This window comes from Oncorhynchus tshawytscha, unplaced genomic scaffold (genome assembly GCF_018296145.1).
Source record: "Oncorhynchus tshawytscha isolate Ot180627B unplaced genomic scaffold, Otsh_v2.0 Un_contig_12371_pilon_pilon, whole genome shotgun sequence".
In the NCBI taxonomy this organism is placed as follows: Eukaryota; Metazoa; Chordata; class Actinopteri; order Salmoniformes; family Salmonidae; genus Oncorhynchus; species Oncorhynchus tshawytscha.
The window spans coordinates 34,632-61,179 of NW_024609431.1; the positions used below are offsets into that span (position 1 = coordinate 34,632).

Below are 26,548 nucleotides of genomic sequence, written 5' to 3' on the forward strand. Positions count from 1 at the left end.
CCCACACAAACTCATGCCCCAGAGTTCCTATTTTTACTCACCCTGCCTCGTCTTTCCAAGAACAACTTTTGTGTTGAAACTAGACTTGCCGTTTCTTGTAGTGGCTGCAAATCAATCCCCTCTTTCGTCCGATATAAAGTTTGCGCCTATTCCATAACACGGGGCTTTGAGAGAGCAGTCTTTTTCTACACGAGAGGATCCGGGAAAAGAAAATCTTCACGAAATGATCTATAAAACCCCAACCGTTTGCTTAACAAATTAATATTAACAACGTGACCAAACATGGTTTTATTTCCCAGAGTTTTCTTCTCTCTCAGAGATATAGGACAGACACTTCAACCTTTATGACTTGTCTGTTTTGCCATGTACAAATGTGTTATTCATTGCGTTTCTATTGTTTTTTTATTTATTTTTTTACCTTTATTTAACTAGGCAAGTCAGTTAAGAACAAATTCTTATTTTCAATGACGGCCTAGGAACAGTGGGTTAACTACCTTTTCAGGGGCAGAACTACAGATTTGTACCTTGTCAGCTCGGGGATTTGAACTTGCAACCTTTCGTTTACTAGTCCAATGCTCTAACCACTAGGCTACCCTGCCGTTATAGCAGTAAAGGCCATATTCAATGTTTCATAAAATGATTAAAATTTAAATATATTAAAATATATTCATCCTAAAATTCCAAATCAAATGGCTAAATGATCCACCTTAAAACAATTCCATATGTTCGCTTAGTAGATATTGAGATTTAAGGGCTTAGACCTTGACTAGACTAGTTAAATAAAAGACCTAGAGATTTTAATAATATGCGTTACCCTTCTTATCAACAGCCCATATTCTCCCTTTGTCTCTAATTTTCCATCTCTGAGGGCAAGACAGACAGAATGAACAGCACAAACAAATAGTTTTAAAAAATGTCATGCAATCTAGGTGAGGTAGGTGTCCTTGGTGGGGTCAGTGGGGTAAAGTGGATTTGACAGGCAGAAACTGTTCTGTTGTCAATGTGAAAGACAATGCTGCCATCTAATGGACAATAATGGCATTTTAATAATGACCAGTGCACAGAACTTACCACGAACAATTAACTGACGGCCTACCGCGGCCAAACCCAGACGACGCTGAGTCAATTGTGTGCTGCCCTATGGGACTCCCAATCACGGCCGGGGAAATGAACCAGGGTCTGTAGTGACGCCTCTAGCACTAAAATGCAGTTCTTCAGACCGCTGCATCACCCAATATAATTACCTGTGTACAGAACTTACCACGAACAAAGAATAACTGATTGATTTTCTTCTGTGATATAATGACATCTAATGGAGAGTAGTTGAACTGAACAAAATGCCCCACATGAACCTGCACCCTCATGCAAGACACAGAAAAGTTGCTCGGGCAGATAAATGGTGGGGATGTAACTTTTATTTTTGACTGCCTCGTCCACCCATGTCCTCTTAGTCCCAGTAGTGTGCGATACGGCCAACACAGAGATATAGAAATAGAAACAACGGGCATTTCATTAAACCATCATCTACCTATTACTCACCACAAGGTAGCTTCTATGTTAAAGTCTATTATATTCTATGGCATACAGGTTTAGAGCTAGGTGACCTATTGCATTGTAATATAGAGTTAATGGGGGGTAGGAGGAGATGTGATCGATACAAAGTCACCTGAGTCAGGCTGACGGGCTGGGTTCTAAGTGGGCTAGAAAGGCCTACGGCAAAACCAGGCCTCCTGAACTAAAGACGACCAATGCAGGACCAGGGCCTGTATTTATCAAGTGTCTCAGAGGAGGAGGGCTGATCTAGGATCAGGTCTCCCCTGTCCATTCAGTATATTCTAAGAGAAACTGATCCTAGATCAGCACTCCTACTATTAGGCTCTTTATGAATGCAGGCACAAATATTTAACAGGGTCACATTGGAGCAAGATGGTGTTGAGAGGGTTAGCTGCTGCCAGGTTGCCAGTACCCATTTGGGTCAGTTTGCTCCACTGATTTCCTCCCTCTTCCTCTCCTCCTCTCTCTTTTCCTTCCTCCTTCCCTCCTCCTCTTCCTCCTCTTGTCTTCCTCCTTCCCTCCTCCTCTTCCTCCTTCCCTCCTCCTCTTATCTTCCTCCTTCCCTCCTCCTCTTTCCAATATCTATGTGGTTCGAGCTTGACTGACGCGTGGCTTCACTCTAAAAGAAGACAAGAAAGGGGGGACAACTAATTCAGAAAAGGGGGAGACAGAAGAGGGTATGGGGAGACAGAGGAGGGTAGGGGAGACTGAGGAGGGTATGGGGAGACAGAGGAGGGTATGGGGAGACTGAAGAGGGTAGGGGAGACTGAAGAGGGTAGGGGGAGACTGAAGAGGGGGACTGAAGAGGGTAGGGGGAGACTGAGGAGGGTAGGGGAGACAGAGGAGGGTATGGGGAGACAGAGGAGGGTAGGGGAGACTGAGGAGGGTAGGGGGAGACTGAGGAGGGTAGGGGGAGGAGGGTGTGTGTGTGTGTGTAAGTACGTACCTGAGGGTTTTCTCAGGGCCACTCTGTCGTCCCCTGGCCTGGGAGGAGGACTTGAACTGGGCCTCTAGCCTAGAGTAGATCCCTGCTGCACGCTGGAACAACCACAAATTATACAACCACACATTATACAACCACAACCACACATTATACAACCACAACCACACATTATACAACCACAACCACACATTATACAACCACAAATTATACAACCACAACCACACATTATACAACCACACATTATACAACCACACATTATACAACCACACATTATACAACCACACATTATACAACCACAACCACACATTATACAACCACAACCACAAATTATACAACCACAACAAGGGGGGTGGTACACCAGTGACAACCACACTATACACAAACACAATGTAAATGAAGTTTCAACTTTCTAGTGTTTTATCCGCTACTAAAAATAAAGTTGTAATCGACTCAGTAAAACACACGTCTTTAGTGTCCTTGGACTTCCTCTGTTCCTGATCTCCGAACCTAATCTTAGTCAGATGACCAATGATCTCCACCATACGCCGCTGGTCTGGGGGAGAGAGAGGGACAGAGAGAGAGAGAGAGAGAGAGGCAGAGAGAGAGAGAGAGAGAGGCAGAGAGAGAGAGAAAGAGAGAGAGAGAAAGAGAGAGAGGCAGAGAGAGAGAGAGAGAGGCAGAGAGAGAGGCAGAGAGAGAGAGAGAGAGAAGAGAGAGAGAGAGAGAGAAAGAGAGAGAGAGAGAGGCAGAGAGAGAGAGAGAGGCAGAGAGAGAGAGAGAGGCAGAGAGAGAGAGAGAGGCAGAGAGAGAGAGAGGCAGAGAGAGAGAGAGAGAGAGGCAGAGAGGCAGAGAGAGAGAGAGAGACAGAGAGAGAGAGGCAGAAAGAGAGAGAGGCAGAGAGAGAGAGAGGCAGAGAGAGAGGCAGAAAGAGAGAGAGCAGAGAGAGAGAGAGAGAGAGAGAGGCAGAAAGAGAGAGAGAGAGAGAGAGAGAGAGACAGAGAGGCAGAGAGAGAGAGCAGAGAGAGAGAGAGAGAGGCAGAGAGAGAGAGGCAGAGAGGCAGAGAGAGAGAGAGGCAGAGAGAGAGAGAGAGAGAGAGGCAGAGAGAGAGAGAGGCAGAGAGAGAGGCAGAAAGAGAGAGAGGCAGAGAGAGAGAGAGAGAGAGAGAGAGGCAGAAAGAGAGAGAGGCAGAGAGAGAGAGAGAGAACAATTAGAATGCACACAACTATCGGAACACACACAAAGTTAACTGAGGCCTGTGTTACCTTCCTCTCGTTGGGCGTCTTGGTTGTAGCGAATGGAGCGAGAGCTGTCCCACTTACTCTTCTGGGCACTCACTCTGGAAACACAAACCATTTCAGAGATACAGTGGTGAAATGGAGGAAGAAGCATGTAGTTGATGAAGTTGAGCTCACCTGAATGGAGTGTTGTCCCTCGAAGGGGTCTGTAAAACAACCAACAGATTTTGGAAAAGTAAGAAAATTGCAATTATTTAAGTCTCAGGTAAACCAGTGAAGTACACTCACTTTCTCCACTGCTTTCTCTTTGCGATGGAAATTAGGTGAGGACATCTGCCTCTTCAAAGGTTTGCTCAACTTCTTGGCCTTCTTAGCAGCTAACAATGAACACATAGAAACCCCATATGTGGTTACAACCATAAGCAGTGTGCACATACGTTCATGATTCAATTACAACTGATAGTTCATAGCTGTAGACAGATGTCCACAAACCCAATGCAGTTTCAAAATGAGCAGCCCATTGTACCAATACAACACTGCCACCTGCTGGCTATAGTGGGCTGCTACCACCTTCATTTAGATTTATTTATTTCAATAAACACAGTGGGGATTCATCATGAACATACAGTGTGGTCTTATGACATCGGGAGAATCTCGATGTGAGAGTCCTTGCAACCTTGCCTCCTTCTCAAAACCCATTAGATGAGGTCAGAGGTCCCTCCCCTCTGACCTTCTCATCCAATTGGATTTCAGAAGGTGAGGAGAGAGGAGACAAGGAATCAAGAAAACGCAATTTATATATCCCCCCCCCCCACCGTTTCAAAGCCTCTTTGCTAATTGGCATTTAATAGGATCCCCATTAGGTGCTGCCAAAGTATCAGCTACTCTTCCTGGGGTCCACGAGACATGACAAAATACAGATCATTATTAGAGAACTGAACTACATTTTAAATGCCAAACATAGTCTACATATCAGTAGATACACACCATATCTAGGTCTAATACATAGTACTGTGCAATTACAATACAAGATATATGAAATGGCTGTCTCTTCACAGGCCCCTTTGTGCAGTAAGGTGTTCTTTATCTGGTTTTATTGCTAGCTAGAGTTACCTGGGTTACCAGAGAGTTCCATGTAGTCATGATACTGTGTGTTTCCCAGCTTCTGTTCTGGACCTGGGTACTGTTGGATTATCTCTGGCTGCATGTCTTGTGTTGTACCGATTGGTGTCTGAACTGTGGAGAGATCTCTGGTTGCATGTCTTGTGTTGTACAGATGAGTGTCTGAACTGTGGAGAGATCTCTGGTTGCATGTCTTGTGTTGTACCGATTGGTGTCTGAACTGTGGAGAGATCTCTGGTTGCATGTCTTGTGTTGTACCGATTGGTGTCTGAACTGTGGAGAGATCTCTGGCTGCATGTCTTGTGTTGTACAGATGAGTGTCTGAACTGTGAAGAGATCTCTGGTTGCATGTCTTGTGTTGTACCGATGAGTGTCTGAACTGTGAAGAGATCTCTGGTTGCATGTCTTGTGTTGTACAGATGAGTGTCTGAACTGTGGAGAGATCTCTGGCTGCATGTCTTGTGTTGTACAGATGAGTGTCTGAACTGTGAAGAGATCTCTGGTTGCATGTCTTGTGTTGTACAGATGAGTGTCTGAACTGTGGAGAGATCTCTGGTTGCATGTCTTGTGTTGTACAGATGAGTGTCTGAACTGTGGAGAGATCTCTGGTTGCATGTCTTGTGTTGTACCGATTGGTGTCTGAACTGTGGAGAGATCTCTGGTTGCATGTCTTGTGTTGTACCGATGAGTGTCTGAACTGTGAGCCAACTACTTGAACAGACAGTTCTGTACCTTCAACACCTCGCACAAAGACCAATAGTGATGCAGTCAAACTCTCCTCTACTTTGAGCCAGGAGAGATTGTCAGGAACATGCATGCCGCCAATTGCCCTCCGTGACCATCGATGTGCTATACTTGCTGTTTTGTTCTGGACCAACTGTAATTGACCTTTGTCCACACATGACCCCACAGCTGGGCAGTAGTCCAGGTGAAACTACACATGACCCCACAGCTGGGCAGTAGTCCAGGTGAAACTACACATGACCCCACAGCTGGGCAGTAGTCCAGGTGAAACTACACATGACCCCACAGCTGGGCAGTAGTCCAGGTGAAACTACACATGACCCCACAGCTGGGCAGTAGTCCAGGTGAAACTACACATGACCCCACAGCTGGGCAGTAGTCCAGGTGCCACAAAACTGGTGCCTGTAGGACCTGTCTGGTCGACTGAGATGTCAAGAAGGCAGAGCAACGCCCTGTCATGGACAGACCTCTTCCCATTTTAGCAACCAGTGAGTCTATATGTTTTAATGACAGCTTGCTATCTAGAGTGGCACCCAGCAATTTAGTCTCCTTAACTTGCTAAATCGACACATTAATTCAATAATAAATCTAAATGAGGTTTAGCGTTGAGAGAGTGATTTGTCCCAAAAACACTGCTTTACATATGTGTTAATTTTTTTATCACCAGCCTATTGCTAGTTATCCGTTGTAAAACTAACCGGAGCTCTATGTTAAAGGTGTCAGTCATTTATTTTACCGTTGCAGCCGACCTGTATACGGTTGAGTCGTCAGCGTACATAGACACACAGGCTTTATTCAAAATCTGTGGAAGGTCATTAGTAAAAATGGAAAACAATAATGTCCCTAGTCGGCTGCCTTGTGGAACACCACAGTCAACTGCATTTGCATGAGAGAGGCTTCCATTAACGAAAACTGTGTTCTATTCGATAGGTAACTCTCAATCCATAATAAGGCAGAGGATGCAAATCCATTACAACTACGTTTTTTTTCAGCAATAGGTTACGATCAATGACATCAAAAGCTGCACTGAAGTCTAACAGAGCAACTCCCACAATCTTCTTAATATCAATTTATTTCAGCCAAGCATCAGTAATTTGTGTCAGTGCCAAGCATGTGGAGTACCCTTCCCTATAAGCATGCTGAAAGTCTGTTGTTAATAAATTTTCTGTCAAATTTCTTTGTATTTGGTCAGACAATTTTTTCCAAAAGTTTGCTAAGCACTTCTATGAGACTGATTGATCGGCTGGTTGAACCATTACTCTGCTATTCTTGGGTAGCTGAATGACCTTTGCCCCCTCTCCATGTCTGAGGACACACCGTCTTCTAGACTTAAATTGAAGATGTGGCCAACAGGAGTCACAATGTATTCCACTACAAATCTTAGCAATTTACCATCCAGGTAGTCGGTACCAGGTGGTTTGTCCTTATTTATAGATTAGCAACCATTTTGTTCACCTCTTCCACACCCACTTTGTGGAACTGAAAACTACAGTGCTTGTCTTTCATTATTTGGTCTACACTTGTTCTGTTTTTATTCCGTTAATATCCTTGTTTTTTGAGGTGGGAGTTGAGCAGGGTCTGTGTTTTGTTTACCTCTGAATCAGAAGACTGACTATACCGGCACACTTTACAGTGACAAAACAAGGGTTATGACACATTTTTTCATCGGTGGGGTCAGTGTGTGTGAGTGTGAATATGAAGGCTCAGCATTTGTTATTTGCAAGTCATGCCTAAATTTGCTAATCTCGTCGACAACAAAGTGATTAAAGTGTTTGGTAATATTAAAAGGTTTTGATATGAACAAGCCATCTGCCTCAATGACAGATGAGTTCACTTTTTTTTGCCTAGAATTTCATGAAATGTACTTGGGGTTTTTTCATGGTATAGTTTCTTCTCTGTGTTTAGTTATGTGATTTCTATGTTTACCAATCTGCTGTGTTTAGTTATGTGATTTCTATGTTTACCAATCTGCTGTGTTTAGTTATGTGATTTCTATGTTTACCAATCTGCTGTGTTTAGTTATGTGATTTCTATGTTTACCAATCTGCTGTGTTTAGTTATGTGATTTCTATGTTTACCAATCTGCTGTGTTTAGTTATGTGATTTCTATGTTTACCAATCTGCTGTGTTTAGTTATGTGATTTCTATGTTTACCAATCTGCTGTGTTTAGTTATGTGATTTCTATGTTTACCAATCTGCTGTGTTTAGTTATGTGATTTCTATGTTTACCAATCTGCTGTGTTTAGTTATGTGATTTCTATGTTTACCAATCTGCTGTGTTTAGTTATGTGATTTCTATGTTTACCAATCTGCTGTGTTTAGTTATGTGATTTCTATGTTTACCAATCTGCTGTGTTTAGTTATGTGATTTCTATGTTTACCAATGTTTACCAATCTGCTGTGTTTAGTTATGTGATTTCTATGTTTACCAATCTGCTGTGTTTAGTTATGTGATTTCTATGTTTACCAATCTGCTGTGTTTAGTTATGTGATTTCTATGTTTACCAATCTGCTGTGTTTAGTTATGTGATTTCTATGTTTACCAATCTGCTGTGTTTAGTTATGTGATTTCTATGTTTACCAATCTGCTGTGTTTAGTTATGTGATTTCTATGTTTACCAATCTGCTGTGTTTAGTTATGTGATTTCTATGTTTACCAATCTGCTGTGTTTAGTTATGTGATTTCTATGTTTACCAATCTGCTGTGTTTAGTTATGTGATTTCTATGTTTACCAATCTGCTGTGTTTAGTTATGTGATTTCTATGTTTACCAATCTGCTGTGTTTAGTTATGTGATTTCTATGTTTACCAATCTGCTGTGTTTAGTTATGTGATTTCTATGTTTACCAATCTGCTGTGTTTAGTTATGTGATTTCTATGTTTACCAATCTGCTGTGTTTAGTTATGTGATTTCTATGTTTACCAATCTGCTGTGTTTAGTTATGTGATTTCTATGTTTACCAATCTGCTGTGTTTAGTTATGTGATTTCTATGTTTACCAATCTGCTGTGTTTAGTTATGTGATTTCTATGTTTACCAATCTGCTGTGTTTAGTTATGTGATTTCTATGTTTACCAATCTGCTGTGTTTAGTTATGTGATTTCTATGTTTACCAATCTGCTGTGTTTAGTTATGTGATTTCTATGTTTACCAATCTGCTGTGTTTAGTTATGTGATTTCTATGTTTACCAATCTGCTGTGTTTAGTTATGTGATTTCTATGTTTACCAATCTGCTGTGTTTAGTTTGTGATTTCTATGTTACTGTGACCAATCTGCTGTGTTTAGTTATGTGATTTCTATGTTTACCAATCTGCTGTGTTTAGTTATGTGATTTCTATGTTTACCAATCTGCTGTGTTTAGTTATGTGATTTCTATGTTTACCAATCTGCTGCTGTGTTTAGTTATGTGATTTCTATGTTTACCAATCTGCTGTGTTTAGTTATGTGATTTCTATGTTTACCAATCTGCTGTGTTTAGTTATGTGATGTCTATGTTTACCAATCTGCTGTGTTTAGTTATGTGATGTCTATGTTTACCAATCTGCTGTGTTTAGTTATGTATTTCTATGTTTACCAATCTGCTGTGTTTAGTTATGTGATTTCTATGTTTACCAATCTGCTGTGTTTAGTTATGTGATTTCTATGTTTACCAATCTGCTGTGTTTAGTTATGTGATTTCTATGTTTACCAATCTGCTGTGTTTAGTTATGTGATTTCTATGTTTACCAATCTGCTGTGTTTAGTTATGTGATTTCTATGTTTACCAATCTGCTGTGTTTAGTTATGTGATTTCTATGTTTACCAATCTGCTGTGTTTAGTTATGTGATTTCTATGTTTACCAATCTGCTGTGTTTAGTTATGTGATTTCTATGTTTACCAATCTGCTGTGTTGTCAGACGTATTTGCTATTTCCTTTGCCTCATCCCTCTCAGCCATACAGTTTTTCCAATTAGAGTATAAACCAATTAGAGAGCCTAATTACTCTACCTTGTTTCTTGCTGGCCTCCTCTTCATCCCCCACCTCATCCTCAGTGACCTCTGACCCCGTGGTATACTCCTCATCCTCAGACAGCAGCGTCTGCTGCCTCTGACACAGGGCAAAGGAGGGCATATCAGGGTTTAGATAGCCTGGTCCCAGATCTGTTTGGTGTCTAGACTAACACCATTGATCATTAACTAAGCATGAGGAGTTGGCAATGACAGCACAAACAGACTGGCCCTCAGGCTTCTGGTGGTACAAAGGTATACTATGTCACTACTGTGATATGTCACGTCATATACACACAAACACAAGTAAACAGACACGGGCACATACACTGCAGCACAATTACATTTGGAAACAGTAAACGTTGATCTTACCAGTTGCCGGCTCCAGTTTTTCAACAGGGAAAACTGCAAAGCAATAGGTTGAGTTAGTTGGACGAGAGTCCATCTATTTGAAATAGGTTGAGTTAGACTATAGTCGATCTATTTGAAATAGGTTGAGTTAGACTATAGTCCATCTATTTGAAATAGGTTGAGTTAGACTATAGTCGATCTATTTGATATAGGTTGAGTTAGACTATAGGCATATCTATGACTCCACAAATCAAGCGCAGGTCGACATTTATTGTCATCAATCTTGCCCTGGAGGCAGAACTGAGTGATTTCCGAAGATGGGCCAGCTGTAAAGTCAAAATTGGCTGGCTATATTGTAAAAATTCTTTAAAACAAAAAATGTGCTTTTTGGCCTTCATTTAAAGTTTGTTTGATTTTATACATTAGGGTTAGCAGTGTGGTTAGGTTTAAAATCAGATGTTCTGTAGTAATGTAGCTAGTAGACAGATGTGTAGCCAGATAGGACTATCAATGAGGTCTGGTTGTCATTGTAAATAACAAGTTTGAGCAAAACACACTAAGGTTTCTTAAAACGTGTCATTCTAGTTGTGAGTATGAATTTGATCTCAATTGACTTGCCTGGATAAATAAATAGTTATAAACTCACGGTGGTGCCCTCTACTCTCTGAAGTCCCAGAAGCCCCGGCTCTACCAGGATGTCACAGTCCAGTACCCGCTCCCCTCTCTCCCCTCTCTCTGAACCACTGGAGGGGGAGTCTACAGGCCTGGCACATAGATACACAGAGAGAGAACAGAGGAGTATCACTAAACGCAAAACCTACCATAAGATACAAAAATACACACACTGTCTCTTACCCTGTCTCTGGTAGGGGTGTATTGGGTACACACACTGTCTCTGGTAGGGGTGTATTGGGTACACACACTGTCTCACACACTGTCTCTGGTAGGGGTGTATTGGGTACACACACTGTCTCTTACCCTGTCTCTGGTAGGGGTGTATTGGGTACACACACAGTCTCTTACCCTGTCTCTGGTAGGGGTGTATTGGGTACACACACTGTCTCTTACCCTGTCTCTGGTAGGGGTGTATTGGGTACACACACAGTCTCTTACCCTGTCTCTGGTAGGGGTGTATTGGGTACACACACTGTCTCTTACCCTGTCTCTGGTAGGGGTGTATTGGGTACACACACAGTCTCTTACCCTGTCTCTGGTAGGGGTGTATTGGGTACACACACTGTCTCTTACCCTGTCTCTGGTAGGGGTGTATTGGGTGCACACACAGTCTCTTACCCTGTCTCTGGTAGGGGTGTATTGGGTACACACACTGTCTCTCTGTGTAGTAGCAGGTCGTTGAGCAGTCTGGTCTGGGCTGAGTTTACCTGGTGGTCCCCAGTACAGTCTCCACTGTCTCTCTGTGTAGTAGCAGGTCGTTGAGCAGTCTGGTCTGGGCTGAGTTTACCTGGTGGTCCCCAGTACAGTCTCCACTGTCTCTCTGTGTAGTAGCAGGTCGTTGAGCAGTCTGGTCTGGGCTGAGTTTACCTGGTGGTCCCCAGTACAGTCTCCACTGTCTCTCTGTGTAGTAGCAGGTCGTTGAGCAGTCTGGTCTGGGCTGAGTTTACCTGGTGGTCCCCAGTACAGTCTCCACTGTCTCTCTGTGTAGTAGCAGGTCGTTGAGCAGTCTGGTCTGGGCTGAGTTTACCTGGTGGTCCCCAGTACAGTCTCCACTGTCTCTCTGTGTAGTAGCAGGTCGTTGAGCAGTCTGGTCTGGGCTGAGTTTACCTGGTGGTCCCCAGTACAGTCTCCACTGTCTCTCTGTGTAGTAGCAGGTCGTTGAGCAGTCTGGTCTGGGCTGAGTTTACCTGGTGGTCCCCAGTACAGTCTCCACTGTCTCTCTGTGTAGTAGCAGGTCATTGAGCAGTCTGGTCTGGGCTGAGTTTACCTGGTGGTCCCCAGTACAGTCTCTTACCCTGTCTCTGGTAGGGGTGTATTGGGTACACACACTGTCTCTCTGTGTAGTAGCAGGTCGTTGAGCAGTCTGGTCTGGGCTGAGTTTACCTGGTGGTCCCCAGTACAGTCTCCACTGTCTGACACATTCACTATGTGGTCCCGCAGCTTACAGCCCTGAGACAGACAGACACACACCGCTTTGACAAGATTCAAGTGTGAAATGTGTCAAATATGTATTGTGTGAGATGCAAACTATTCAAAGCATGGTCACCTCACAACTCCAAGTGTGTGTGAGTGTTGTCCTACCTCGGGAATGCCGTTAGGGTCAGTGTGTTCCTACCTTGGGCATGCCGGTGGGGTCAGTGTGTGTGTGTGAGTGTTGTCCTACCTCGGGCATGCCTGTGGGGTCAGTGTGTGTGTGTGTGTGTTCCTACCTCGGGCATGCCGTTAGGGTCAGTGTGTGAGTGTGGTCCTACCTCGGGAATGCCTGTGTGGTCAGTGTGTGTGTGTGTGTGTGTGTTCCTACCTCGGACATGCCGTTAGGGTCAGTGTGTGTGTGTGTTCCTACCTCGGGCATGCCGTTAGGGTCAGTGTGTGTGTGTTCCTACCTCGGGCATGCTGTTAGGGTCAGTGTGTTCCTACCTCGGGTGCCATTAGGGTCAGTGTGTTCTGAGTGTGTTCCGTTAGGGTCAGTGTGTTCCTACCTCGGGCATGCCGTTAGGGTCAGTGTGTGAGTGTGGTCCTACCTCGGGCATGCTGTTAGGGTCAGTGTGTTCCTACCTCGGGCATGCCATTAGGGTCAGTGTGTTCTTACCTTGGGCATTCCGTTAGGGTCAGTGTGTTCCTACCTTGGGAATGCCAGTGGGGTCAGTGTGTGAGTGTGGTCCTACCTTGGGAATGCCGGTGGGGTCAGTGTGTTTCTACCTTGGGCATGCCGGTGGGGTCAGTGTGTTCCTACCTTGGGCATGCCGGTGGGGTCAGTGTGTTCCTACCTTGGGCATGCCGGTGGGGTCAGTGTGTTCCTACCTTGGGCATGCCGGTGGGGTCAGTGTGTTCCTACCTTGGGCATGCCGGTGAGGTCAGTGTGTTCCTACCTTGGGCATGCCGGTGGGGTCAGTGTGTTTCTACCTTGGGCATGCCGGTGGGGTCAGTGTGTTCCTACCTTGGGCATGCCGGTGGGGTCAGTGTGTTCCTACCTTGGGATGCCGGTGGGGTCAGTGTGGTCCTACCTTGGGCATGCCGGTGGGGTCAGTGTGGTCCTACCTTGGGCATGCCGGGTTGGGTCAGTGTGGTCCTACCTTGGGAATGCCGGGTGGGGTCAGTGTGTTCCTACCTTGGGCATGCCGGTGGGGTCAGTGTGTGAGTGTGGTCCTACCTTGGGAATGCCGGTGGGGTCAAAGCGTAGCGTCCTCTGGTTGCAGCAGGGGTAGATGCCCGTCCCGTGCCAGCCCTGCTCTGTCCCCATGCCTGGGTACAACACAACCTCTGGGTGATACCGACAGTGGGACAGCTCTGCACACACAAACACCTGGAGACACACACACACGGTTTTGTTCTGGATGCATTATAAAATGCCTGGAGTATGCATGCATACACGCAAACAGCCCCCCCCCCCCCTACCTGTTGGCAGTGGGAGCAGGTGAGGTGGTTGATGGTTCCCCAGATCCTCCAGTAGACCAGCACCCAGGACTTCAGCTCCTCATACAGTCCTGTCATGTAATCATGGACCTCCCATCTCTTCTGCCTACAGACCAGAGGTAGTGATAGATCATGGACCTCCCATCTCTTCTGCCTACAGACCAGAGGTAGTGATAGATCATGTACCTCCCATCTCTTCTGCCTACAGACCAGAGGTAGTGATAGATCATGGACCTCCCATCTCTTCTGCCTACAGACCAGAGGTAGTGATAGATCATGGACCTCCCATCTCTCCTGCCTACAGACCAGAGGTAGTGATAGATCGTGGACCTCCCATCTCTCCTGCCTACAGACCAGAGGTAGTGATAGATCATGGACCTCCCATCTCTCCTGCCTACAGACCAGAGGTAGTGATAGATCATGGACCTCCCATCTCTTCTGCCTACAGACCAGAGGTAGTGATAGAAATGACTCTCCTTTATTCTGTACATGTTTCTGGAACCACAAATCAATGTTGTCCAGCCTGGTCCTTGGAACCAACTCAGTGTCCACCCTGAGACTGGAAGGTCAGGAGTTCTGCTCGTCACTCTGCATTAAGGAGATAAATTGGGGGTAAGGCCCTGTGATAGACTAGTGTCCTGTCCAGGGGGTGTACTGAGGTGATAGACTAGTGTCCTGTCCAGGGGGTGTACTGAGGAGATAGACTAGTGTCCTGTCCAGGGGGTGTAACAGCAGAGGGAACACCCCCCTATCCACATCGACAGGACAGCAGTGGAGGAGGTGGAACGGTTCAAGTTCCTCGGGGTACACATCACGGACAAACTTAAAATGGTCCACCCACACAGACAGTGCAGTGAGGCTGAAGAAATTAGGCTTGTCATCTAAAACCCTTGAGAGCATCCTGTCGGGCTGTATCACCGCCTGGTACGGCAACTGCACCGCCCACAACCACAGGGCTCTCCAGAGGGTAGTGAGGTCTGCACAACGCATCACCGGGGGAAAACTACCTGCCCTCCAGGACACCTACACCACCCGATGTCATAGGAAGGTCAAAAAGATCATCAAGGACAACAACCACCCGAGCCACTGCCTGTTCACCCCGCTATCATCCAGAAGGCGAGGTCAGTACAGGTGCATCAAAGATGGGACCGAGAAACTGAAAAACAGCTTCTATCTCAAGGCCGTCAGTCAGACTGTTAAACAGCCATCACTAACTCAGAGAGGCTGCTACCTACATACAGACTTTAAATCACTGGCCACTTTAATAAATAGATCACTAGTCACTTGAATAATGCCACTTTTGTCATGTTTACATATCTTGCATTACTCATCTCATATGTATATACTGTATTTTATACTATCTATTCTATGACGCTCTGTCATAGATGTGTGTATTAGGTAGTTGGTGGGGAATTGTTAGATTACTTGTTAGATATTACTGCACAGTCGGAACTAGAAGCACAAGCATTTCGCTGCACTCGCATTAATATCTGCTAACCAAGTGTATGTGACCAATAACATCTGCTAACCCTGTGTATGTGACCAATAACATCTGCTAACCATGTGTATGTGACCAATAACATCTGCTAACCATGTGTATGTGACCAATAACATCTGCTAACCCTGTGTATGTGACCAATAAGATCTGCTAACCCTGTGTATGTGACCAATAACATCTGCTAACCATGTGTATGTGACCAATAACATCTGCTAATCATGTGTATGTGACCAGTAAGATGTGATTATACACCACGCTGTCTCGCTACAGAAACAGGAGATTACTGGTCTTACTGGGTCTTGGAGACGGATATTCTGGTTTACTGTGCTTTATTGCTAAATAAACTACCTGGGATATACTTTGAAATGAGATGGTAAATTGTAGCTATAATATATTTACCAAATAATGACATGGTTTCTTTAGCATTTATCACTATAAACATCTGTAGGATAACAGTGAAGATGTCGCTTGATAGAGCAGAAATAATTATTATAAGCCATAGAGCGGCAGGGTGGCCTAGTGGTTAGAGTGTAGGGACGGCAGGGTGGCCTAGTGGTTAGAGTGTAGGGACGGCAGGGTGGCCTAGTGGTTAGAGTGTAGGGACGGCAGGGTGGCCTAGTGGTTAGAGCCTAGGGACGGCAGGGTGGCCTAGTGGTTAGAGCCTAGGGACGGCAGGGTGGCCTAGTGGTTAGAGCCTAGGGACGGCAGGGTGGCCTAGTGGTTAGAGCCTAGGGACGGCAGGGTGGCCTAGTGGTTAGAGCCTAGGGACGGCAGGGTGGCCTAGTGGTTAGAGTGTAGGGACGGCAGGGTGGCCTAGTGGTTAGAGTGTAGGGACGGCAGGGTGGCCTAGTGGTTAGAGTGTAGGGACGGCAGGGTGGCCTAGTGGTTAGAGTGTAGGGACGGCAGGGTGGCCTAGTGGTTAGAGCGTAGGGACGGCAGGGTGGCCTAGTGGTTAGAGCCTAGGGACGGCAGGGTGGCCTAGTGGTTAGAGCGTAGGGACGGCAGGGTGGCCTAGTGGTTAGAGCCTAGGGACGGCAGGGTGGCCTAGTGGTTAGAGCCTAGGGACGGCAGGGTGGCCTAGTGGTTAGAGCCTAGGGACGGCAGGGTGGCCTAGTGGTTAGAGCGTAGGGACGGCAGGGTGGCCTAGTGGTTAGAGCGTAGGGACGGCAGGGTGGCCTAGTGGTTAGAGCCTAGGGACGGCAGGGTGGCCTAGTGGTTAGAGCCTAGGGACGGCAGGGTGGCCTAGTGGTTAGAGTGTAGGGACGGCAGGGTGGCCTAGTGGTTAGAGTGTAGGGACGGCAGGGTGGCCTAGTGGTTAGAGTGTAGGGACGGCAGAGTAGCCTAGTGGTTAGAGTGTAGGGACGGCAGGGTAGCCTAGTGGTTAGAGTGTAGGGACGGCAGGGTGGCCTAGTGGTTAGAGTGTAGGGACGGCAGAGTAGCCTAGTGGTTAGGTTAGGGACGGCAGGGTAGCCTAGTGGTTAGAGTGTAGGGACGGCAGGGTGGCCTAGTGGTTAGAGTGTAGGGACGGCAGGGTGTCCTAGTGGTTAGAGTGTAGGGGTGGCAGGGTAGCCTAGTGGTTAGAGTGTAGGGACAGCAGGGTGGCCTAGTGGTTAGGTGTAGGGACGGCAGGTAGCCTAGTGGTTAGAGTGTAGGGACGGCAGGGTGGCCTAGTGGTTAGAGTGTAGGGACGGCAGGGTGGCCTAGTGGTTAGAGTGTAGGGACGGCAGGGTGGCCTAGTGGTTAGAGTGTAGGGACGGCAGGGTGGCCTAGTGGTTAGAGTGTAGGGACGGCAGGGTGGCCTAGTGGTTAGAGTGTAGGGACGGCAGGGTGGCCTAGTGGTTAGAGTGTAGGGACGGCAGGGTGGCCTAGTGGTTAGAGTGTAGGGACGGCAGGGTGGCCTAGTGGTTAGAGTGTAGGGACGGCAGGGTAGCCTAGTGGTTAGAGTGTAGGGACGGCAGGGTAGCCTAGTGGTTAGAGTGTAGGGGCGGCAGGGTGGCCTAGTGGTTAGAGTGTAGGGACGGCAGGGTGGCCTAGTGGTTAGAGTGTAGGGACGGCAGGGTGGCCTAGTGGTTAGAGTGTAGGGACGGCAGGGTGGCCTAGTGGTTAGAGTGTAGGGACGGCAGGGTGGCCTAGTGGTTAGAGTGTAGGGACGGCAGGGTGGCCTAGTGGTTAGAGTGTAGGGACGGCAGGGTGGCCTAGTGGTTAAGAGCGTTGGACTAGTAACCGGAAGGCTGCAAGTTCAAACCCCCGAGCTGACAAGGTACAAATCTGTCGTTCTGCCCCTGAACAGGCAGTTAACCCACTGTTCCTAGGCTGTCATTGAACATAAGAATTTGTTCTTAACTGACTTGCCTGGTTAAATAAAGGTAAAAAAATTAATACGGCATCAGTTTTTATCCAAAGCGACAACCGTAAATCACAGTCCACAGACGCTGAGAGGTGTTGGTCCCATTGGGACATGGCTACGCAGCTAGGAGACCATCATCCGCGGGGCCACGCACCTCCCCAAAAATCCCAACCAACAACTTTCCAGTACACGTCCTCTATTAAATGGAATGTGTTGACAGTTGGAGAAATTGCTTGAGCTGCGCTGAGAACTCAAAAAGCATGAAAGACAACGGTCCAATATTCTAGAACACTGCTGTGTCAATATGGCGTCCAAATGTGGTACTCTGATAGACCCTTTACAGTCCTGCACGCTTACATTTTACCTATGGGTGGCCACAGAGGGAATGGAACCCACAACCAAGGTGTAAACTGGGTGGTACAGGACCTGCTGTGAGTGTAGGTGATGTCTCCTCGAGGGTTGATGTTGATCTTCCCTGGGATGCAGGAGATCTTCCGCTCTGTGTCCTTGGTCAGCAGTTTCAGGCACAGACCACACCTGGGAAAGACAAGTTGCAGTTCGGTGGTCAGGCGAGGTTAACATGAGGTCGCATTCATTGGGAACCAAACAGACTAAACAGACCAAACAGGTAAGGATCTGGACCTACACTTGGCCAGTAAGAAACGCTCATTTTTCATTTTGTGACGCAAAAGGTTTTCTGTTGTGTGCCCAAATGAATAAGACCAATGACAGACAGACCGTTGTGCATCCCAGAGCTGCCACACACCTGTACAGAGTTGATGCGTTGCCTGGGGAGTCCCGGTTCTTATAGTCAGGATCGAAGAGACACTCAATTTTCTTCTGGAATAACTTACTGAGGAAAGGGAGAAAAGAAAGGTGTTGGCTGAAGCAGCATGATCCGTCTCCCAGGACAACATCACTAGGTCTACCTTTTGAACTTGTCTTTTCTGTCCGTGATGTCGTCTGCCTCGTTGTGGCTGAACAGGTCAGACATGTCCGCTGCCAGGTTACTGTTGATGCAGTTCATGTTGCAGGGTGTGGCCACGATGGCACTCATGTGCTTGTGACAGTACTGGATGCACTCCTCCACCTATGAGAGGTCAACATGTGACTGAATGCACTCCTCCACCTATGAGAGGTCAACATGTGACTAAATGCACTCCTCCACCTATGAGAGGTCAACATGTGACAGTACAGTATACAACTGAAAGACAGGTTAACATAATTAGGTCATTGAGTTTGTTCAATGCCACAGGAAGTCCTGTGTCACTTGCAATAAAAGTAACATGTTACACTTCTAAAAACAACTGTAACGGTAACCATGCAACAGGAAGTGAAGCGTTCCAAAGGCCCTTGTTTTCTGTAACCATGCAACAGGAAGTGAAGCGTTCCAAAGGCCCTTTGTTTTCTGTAACCATGCAACAGGAAGTGAAGCGTTCCAAAGGCCCTTCATTTTCTGTAACCATGCAACAGGAAGTGAAGCGTTCCAAAGGCCCTTCATTTTCTGTAACCATGCAACAGGAAGTGAAGCGTTCCAAAGGCCCTTTGTTTTCTGTAACCATGTAACAGGAAGTGAAGCGTTCCAAAGGCCCTTCATTTTCTGTAACCATGCAACAGGAAGTGAAGCGTTCCAAAGGCCCTTCATTTTCTGTAACCATGCAACAGGAAGTGAAGCGTTCCAAAGGCCCTTTGTTTTCTGTAACCATGCAACAGGAAGTGAAGCGTTCCAAAAGCCCTTTGTTTTCTGTAACCATGCAACAGGAAGTGAAGCGTTCCAAAGGCCCTTTGTTTTCTGTAACCATGCAACAGGAAGTGAAGCGTTCCAAAGGCCCTTTGTTTTCTGTAACCATGCAACAGGAAGTGAAGCGTTCCAAAAGCCCTTTGTTTTCTGTAACCATGCAACAGGAAGTGAAGCGTTCCAAAGGCCCTTCATTTTCTGTAACCATGCAACAGGAAGTGAAGCGTTCCAAAAGCCCTTCGTTTTCTGTAACCATGCAACAGGAAGTGAAGCGTTCCAAAAGCCCTTCGTTTTCTGTAACCATGCAACAGGAAGTGAAGCGTTCCAAAAGCCCTTCGTTTTCTGTAACCATGCAACAGGAAGTGAAGCGTTCCAAAGGCCCTTCATTTTCTGTAACCATACAACAGGAAGTGAAGCGTTCCAAAGGCCCTTCATTTTCTGTAACCATGCAACAGGAAGTGAAGCGTTCCAAAGGCCCTTCGTTTTCTGTAACCATGTAACAGGAAGTGAAGCGTTCCAAAGGCCCTTCATTTTCTGTAACCATGCAACAGGAAGTGAAGCGTTCCAAAGGCCCTTCATTTTCTGTAACCATGCAACAGGAAGTGAAGCGTTCCAAAGGCCCTTCATTTTCTGTAACCATGCAACAGGAAGTGAAGCGTTCCAAAGGCCCTTTGTTTTCTGTAACCATGCAACAGGAAGTGAAGCGTTCCAAAGGCCCTTCATTTTCTGTAACCATGCAACAGGAAGTGAAGCGTTCCAAAGGCCCTTCGTTTTCTGTAACCATGCAACAGGAAGTGAAGCGTTCCAAAGGCCCTTCATTTTCTGTTTCAGACTAAAGTGAAGAGAGAAGCCTATTAGCTGATTGGTTTTCTGTTTTGTTGATGAGTGCCATTTTATTCAACGACCAACAAGAGCTTGCTGGTTCATTTACTGTAGCAGAGAGGAAGAGGCGAAGCGAGAGGTTTCATTCCTCGCCAAAAATCAGTCCAACATATTTTATTTTGTTGTAAAAGGTTCCCAATAGCCTTTTCCCCAACCTCAGTTCAACCACTTTGCGTTCGTTTTTCAACTACAACAGAAAACCAGGGCCCCCGAAACGTACGGTACATTGGAACTGCCATAGCAACCCCAGCTCCCGTCATTACAACACTTACTAACGTGTCCATCTTCAAGAACTCGGAGGAGATGAGGATTGAGATCACATTGCTGGGCTCTGTAACCACACAACCAACAAACACCACGTAACCAACCAATGTTAACACACAACCAACAAACAACACATAACCAACCGATGTTAACACACAAAACCAACAAACAACACATACTGACCAAACACACTGCCAGGCCAACCAACAAGCACACCGCTATTAGTGACGACATCACTGTCGTCTCCATGGTTATCATTTGCCACGCCCAGGTAAGTGATGGTATGGTACTGTACAGGCATCTGTGTATGTAGCTACAGTACGTATGATGCGAGAGCAGATATTCAACTCTTTACCGAGCTTGGGTTTGTCATGGTCGCCATCGACGGCCATTTTGTGCCTCTTGACGTAGTTCATGAGCCAGTCGAAGATCTGCACGTCACAGTGCACAGAGATGTCCACCTCCTCCCAGCGCTGGGTGTCAACAGAGAGGTACTCAGCAAAGTAACGCATCTCGTTGATCAGAAGGTCACGGGGACACATGAAGTCCTGCTTCAGGTTCTTAGCCTCGTCACACACGTGGATCACCATATTGGGCCTGCGTGGGGAGAGGGATACAGGCAGGCAGACAGGCAGGCAGACACACACAGAGACAGAGAGGAATAACTCTTGATTTTTGTATTAGAGTACGTTTGAGTATTTGTTAGCAGACTAAGTTCTTGATCTTGCTCTATGAAACTCTTTGATCACCTTGACATGAGCTGGACTGCTTAACAGTGTATTTCTGTTTGATGGTAGTTAGACCAGGCACTCACCCTTTCCCCTCCTGGGGCTTCTCGCCCTCCTCTGCAGACTCCCTGCTCTCCTTCTCCACCGAGCTTCCTCTTGGGTTCACCGCCAGGCCTGGAGAGTGGAGGCACCAAACAAGACTGTGTAGCTCCCTGAACTAAAGCCTAGATATTCAGACATGAAGAGTCTTCAGGTCTTACTGCCTGCTACATTGGACACAGAACGTTAGCATCTTGACTGGCTGCATCACCTCTTGGTATGGCAACTGCACCGCCCTCGATCACGCGGACGCTATAGAGGGTGGTGCTGCCATCCAGGACCTATATACCCCAGCCCATAGACTGTTCTCTCTGCTACAGAGGGTGGTGCTGCCATCCAGGACCTCTATACCCCAGCCCATAGACTGTTCTGTCTGCTACAGAGGGTGGTGCTGCCATCCAGGACCTATATACCCCAGCCCATAGACTGTTCTCTCTGCTACAGAGGGTGGTGCTGCCATCCAGGACCTATATACCCCAGCCAATAGACTGTTCTCTCTGCTACAGAGGGTGGTGCTGCCATCCAGGACCTATATACCCCAGCTCATAGACTGTTCTGTCTGCTACAGAGGGTGGTGCTGCCATCCAGGACCTATATACCCCAGCTCATAGACTGTTCTCTCTGCTACAGAGGGTGGTGCTGCCATCCAGGACCTATATACCCCAGCCCATAGACTGTTCTCTCTGCTACTGCATGGCAAGCGTTACCGGAGCACCTGAGGTACCTGAACACCCCCAAAACCATTAGACTGCTGAACAGGTAATCAAAAGGTTACCTGGACTATTTGCATTGACCCTTTTACACTGGCTTTGTGCACACTCACTGGACTACCTACCTACACACACACATCTATCCTGATTGTCTAGTCACTTTTACCCCTAACTACATGTACATATTACCTCAACTACCTCGTATCCCTGCACATTGACTCGGTACCGGTACTCCTTGTATATAGTCTCATTATTATAATACTACAGGGGTACTAGTACTCCTTGTATATAGTCTCATTATTATAATACTACAGGGGTACTAGTACTCCTTGTACAGTGGGGAGAACAAGTATCTGATAACCTGCAAAATCGGCAGTGTATCCTACTTACAAAGCATGTAGAGGTCTGTAATTTTTATCATAGGTACACTTCAACTGTGAGAGACAGAATCTAAAACAAAAATCCAGAAAATCACATTGTATGATTTTTAAGTAATTAATTTGCATTTTATTGCATGACATAAGTATTTGTTCACCAACCAACCAGTAAGAATTCCGGCTCTCATAGACCTGTTAGTTTTTCTTTAAGAAGCCCTCCTGTTCTCCAATCATTACCTATATTAACTGCACCTGTTTGAACTCGTTACCTGTATAAAAGACACCTGTCCACACACTCAATCAAACAGACTCCAACCTCTCCACAATGGCCAAGACCAGAGAGCTGTGTAAGGACATCAGCGATAAAATTGTATACCTGCACAAGGCTGGGATGGGCTACAGGACAATAGGCAAGCACCATTATTAGAAAATGGAAGAAGGTCAAGATGACGGTCAATCACCCTCGGTCTGGGGCTCCAGGCTCCATGCAAGATCCATGCAAGGTGAGGGATCAGCCCAGAACTACACGGCAGGACCTGGTCAATGACCTGAAGAGAGCTGGGACCACAGTCTCAAAGAAAACCATTAGTAACACACTACGCCGTCATGGATTAAAATCCTGCAGCGCACGCAAGGTCCCCCTGCTGAAGCCAGCGCATGTCCAGGCCCGTCTGAAGTTTGCCAATGACCATCTGGATGATCCAGAAGAATGGGAGAAGGTCATGTGGTCTGAGACAAAAATAGAGCTTTTTGGTCTAAACTCCACTCTCCGTGTTTGGAGGAAGAAGAAGGATAAGTACAACCCCAACAACACCATCCCAACCGTGAAGCATGGAGCATCTTTGGGGATGTTTTTCTGCAAAGGGGACAGGACGACTGCACTGTATTGAGGGGAGGATGGATGGGGCCATGTATCGCGAGATCTTGGCCAACAACCTCCTTCCCTCAGTAAGAGCATTGAAGATGGGTCGTGGCTGGGTCTTCCAGCATGACAACGACCCAAAACACACAGCCAGGGCAACTAAGGAGTGGCTCTGTAAGAAGCATCTCAAGGTCCTGGAGTGGCGTAGCCAGTCTCCAGACCTGAACCCAATAGAACATCTTTGGAGGGAGCTGAAAGTCCGTATTGCCCAGCAACAGCCGAGAAACCTGAAGGATCTGGAGAAGGTCTGTTATGGAGGATTGGGCCAAAATCCCTGCTGCAGTGTGTGCAAACCTGGTCAAGAACTACAGGAAACGTATGATCTCTGTAATTGCAAACAAATGTTTCTGTACCAAATATTAAGTTTAGCTTTTCTGATGTATCAAATACTTATGTCATGCAATAAAATACAAATGAATTACTTAAAAATCATACAACGTGATTTTCTGGATTTTTGTTTTAGATTCCGTCTCTCACAGTTGAAGTGTACCTATGATTAAAAAAAATTACAGACCTCTACATGCTTTGTGAGTAGGAAAACCTGCAAAATCGGCAGTGTGTCAAATACTTGTTCTCCCCACCGTATATAGTCTCACCGTATATAGTCTCATTATTATAATACTACAGAGGTACTGGTACTCCTTGTATATAGTCTCATTATTATAATACTACAGGGGTACTGGTACTCCTTGTATATAGTCTCATTATTATAATACTACAGGGGTACTGGTACTCCTTGTATATAGTCTCATTATTATAATACTACATGGGTACTGGTACTCCTTGTATTTAGCCTTATTTCCTGTTATTTATTGTGTTACTATTTTCTAATTTTCAGGCTGACCCCCAGCAGCTCCTACGTTAGGCAGGCTGACCCCCAGCAGCTCCTACGTTAGGCAGGCTGAGCCCCAGCAGCTACTACGCTAGGCAGGCTCATCATCACAGACATAGTTCCCCAAACCACTACATATGCACTAGCACATCAACACCAGTCAGCCTCACCCGTCACTGAGATGGAGCTCTGATTGGTCCGCGGTTCCCCCACGTCTCCCGTGGTGTCCAATAGTGTGGATTTGATGTAGTCCACAGGGGAGGAGCCTCCTGCCATCAGCGCGTTGCATTGGTCGTCCACGTGATGGAACCCTCCGGTGCTCTTCAGCTCCTCAAACCTCTGCGCACACTGAAGGTAGGCATGACAAACACCATGGCAACCATGTCACTGCTAAACCATGATAACAACAACAACCCTCAGACCACATCATCTGGGTTCCGGTAACCCTGGCACAACATTCAACAGCAGTCCAAACTAAACTAAGTTATGGTACAGCTGACAACAGAGATTGGTGGGCCTTTCTATTTATCATGTGACACACGTGTACAAATGGAAATGTGTTTCTGGTATATCCCAACTCCCCCTGAAACAGACGTGGACCGTGGGGTCAAGTCTAGGGTTACCATTTTCCAGCGCCCCTGGAACAATTGCGGTTAAGTGCCTTGCTGAAGAGCACAGCGGCAGATTGTTCACATTGTCGGCTCTAGGATTCGAAATTTAGATTACTGGCTCAAAACTCTTACCTCGAGGCTACCCGTCACGCCAAACAGTGAGCATAGGGAGTTGGTAAGACAACACAGACAGATCTCAGACCAGGCTAATAGCCTTTTAGGATCTCTCCTTAGTGGGAGCAGTGGTTAGCAAGCTTGCCTACAGACTGGGAGACCCGGGTTCACACTGTAGCCGTTAGCTACTATAGCTTCAATCAATCAATATGTTTATTGTCCCAATTTGCAGTGCATGTAGAGCTTACCTCCTTGGGTGTGAAGCCAGGGACCAGCATGGCCACGTTGTCCCAGTTGATGGGCTGTGGAATGCTCCAGAGAGAGCTCAGCACCATGTCCAGGGCCAGGAGGTTGTTGTCATTGGGAAAGTTGTTGTTCAGGGTGCAGTAACGACTCATGTCTGTCAGCAGGTAAGGGTGAGAGATCAAGGTTGACTCAGCGATATGGCATTATCATACATTATTATGTCTGAAGGGTGAGAGATCAGAGCAGTATTCTGTTAAAGGTAGACTCAGTGATATGACACCATCATACATTATTACGTCTGAAGGGTGAGAGATCAGAGCAGTATTCTGTTAAAGGTAGACTCAGTGATATGACACCATTATACATTATTACCTCTGAAGAGTGAGAGATCAGAGCATTGAGAGATCAGAGCATTATTCTGTTAAAGGTAGACTCAGTGATATGACATTATCATACAAGGGTGGAGGCAACTTTATGCGCAACAGAAAGCTGCGGTTTCTTCAATCGACAATAGTATATGGGACGGTCTACTTGACATAGATACATAAGAATAACAAGAGCATGTATAGAAAGCCTTGACAACCCAACAGCATCTCTACACCAAATTCTGGAATAGGCTACTTCTACTTTGTCCCACCGTTGTCATTGAAAAGCTGACTGTCAATAGCATACAGCGCACACATACTTTTGGCAACGTCGATTATCTTCTTGTAACAAGGATGGATTGTCGTCCCTTGGAAGGCCCCTTTGGCTGTAGTCGAACTGTCCAACGCAAATGTAATGGCATTTTTTGTTGTTGTCAGCAGCTTATTCTAGCAAGCAAGCTACCTATAGTGCACATCACTGTACTAGAAGCTAAATACGATACGTTTGTATTATAGTATCTTGCATCTTACTGATTCAATGATGACACCTGATTATTCTGTGGTCCGGATGATAGGACGTTCCGGTGTACAGTAGCCGTCATCCACGTTTAACGCTAATGCTACTACCGAGCTAGCGGCACTCTCTCTGCAGTATCATCCCGGGGGACGAGTTGATGGACAGACAAGACATTCAATCAGCATTGCATACGGGATGGAAACACCCTAAAACGCTCGGTAATGACGTTTAGATAACGAACCGCCGGTTGTTGTAACGTCGTCGTCCCACCCCAAAAAAGGTATTCTGTTGCGTTGATTCCGCTTTTTCCGGTGCCGCAGTGCAGCAGCCGGTGCAGTGGTCGCGCGTCCCGGGGTTGCTTAGCGACAGAAGGGCCCTTTTCGGATAAATCAAATTTAAAAAATATTTTGTATCCAGCAGGTGGGGTCACCACGTGTTTTTTGTTTTGTTTCCCCCCCCACACAACTTTCCACAAATGTATTCAAAGCAAACTGAATAGACATATTGTTAAATTGACATATTACACAAGTTGAGATCTCTACCCCTCTTGGAGACATCATGCATTTCATTAGGCGTCTGTCGAGCTTCTCAACTGATTTATAAGATGTAGAATGTAATAACATATAGATCTTTAGGCTATCATTGCATTTGAACTAATGTCTTCAGTCCAGATAATGTAGGAAAATGATCATTCCACATCTTAGTTGTCTGCCTCCCCATCATCACCCTCCTCCACTGCAACAAGCCTTGGTGTGTAACCACGTGTTTAA

At 46.2% G+C, this 26,548-nt stretch overlaps 1 protein-coding gene across 3 annotated transcripts; it reads right to left on the reverse strand.

Moving 5' to 3' along the window:
• Positions 1-1,397: 1,397 nt before the first annotated feature.
• sanbr (SANT and BTB domain regulator of CSR) lies at positions 1,398-26,125 on the reverse strand. 3 transcript variants are annotated; one of them, XM_042315271.1, is made up of 22 exons: positions 25,793-26,124; positions 25,582-25,658; positions 24,899-25,050; positions 24,096-24,273; positions 21,072-21,159; positions 20,613-20,854; positions 20,266-20,324; positions 18,303-18,463; positions 18,140-18,226; positions 17,800-17,910; positions 13,511-13,970; positions 13,266-13,418; positions 11,910-12,064; positions 10,587-10,704; positions 9,962-9,994; positions 9,590-9,689; positions 4,022-4,110; positions 3,911-3,939; positions 3,761-3,834; positions 2,962-3,050; positions 2,501-2,592; positions 1,398-2,173 (listed from the first exon to the last, which is right to left on the reverse strand). In XM_042315271.1, the coding sequence occupies exons 1-22, from the start codon at positions 25,861-25,863 to the stop codon at positions 2,137-2,139; spliced, it is 2,655 nt and encodes an 884-aa protein (XP_042171205.1). In that variant the 5' UTR covers positions 25,864-26,124; the 3' UTR covers positions 1,398-2,136. The 3 variants fall into 3 exon arrangements, with proteins under 3 accessions (XP_042171205.1, XP_042171207.1, XP_042171206.1); XM_042315273.1 differs by having other exon boundaries at positions 13,511-13,634; positions 25,793-26,120; XM_042315272.1 differs by lacking the exon at positions 25,582-25,658 and having other exon boundaries at positions 25,793-26,125.
• Between the last annotated feature and the right edge of the window lie 423 nt (positions 26,126-26,548).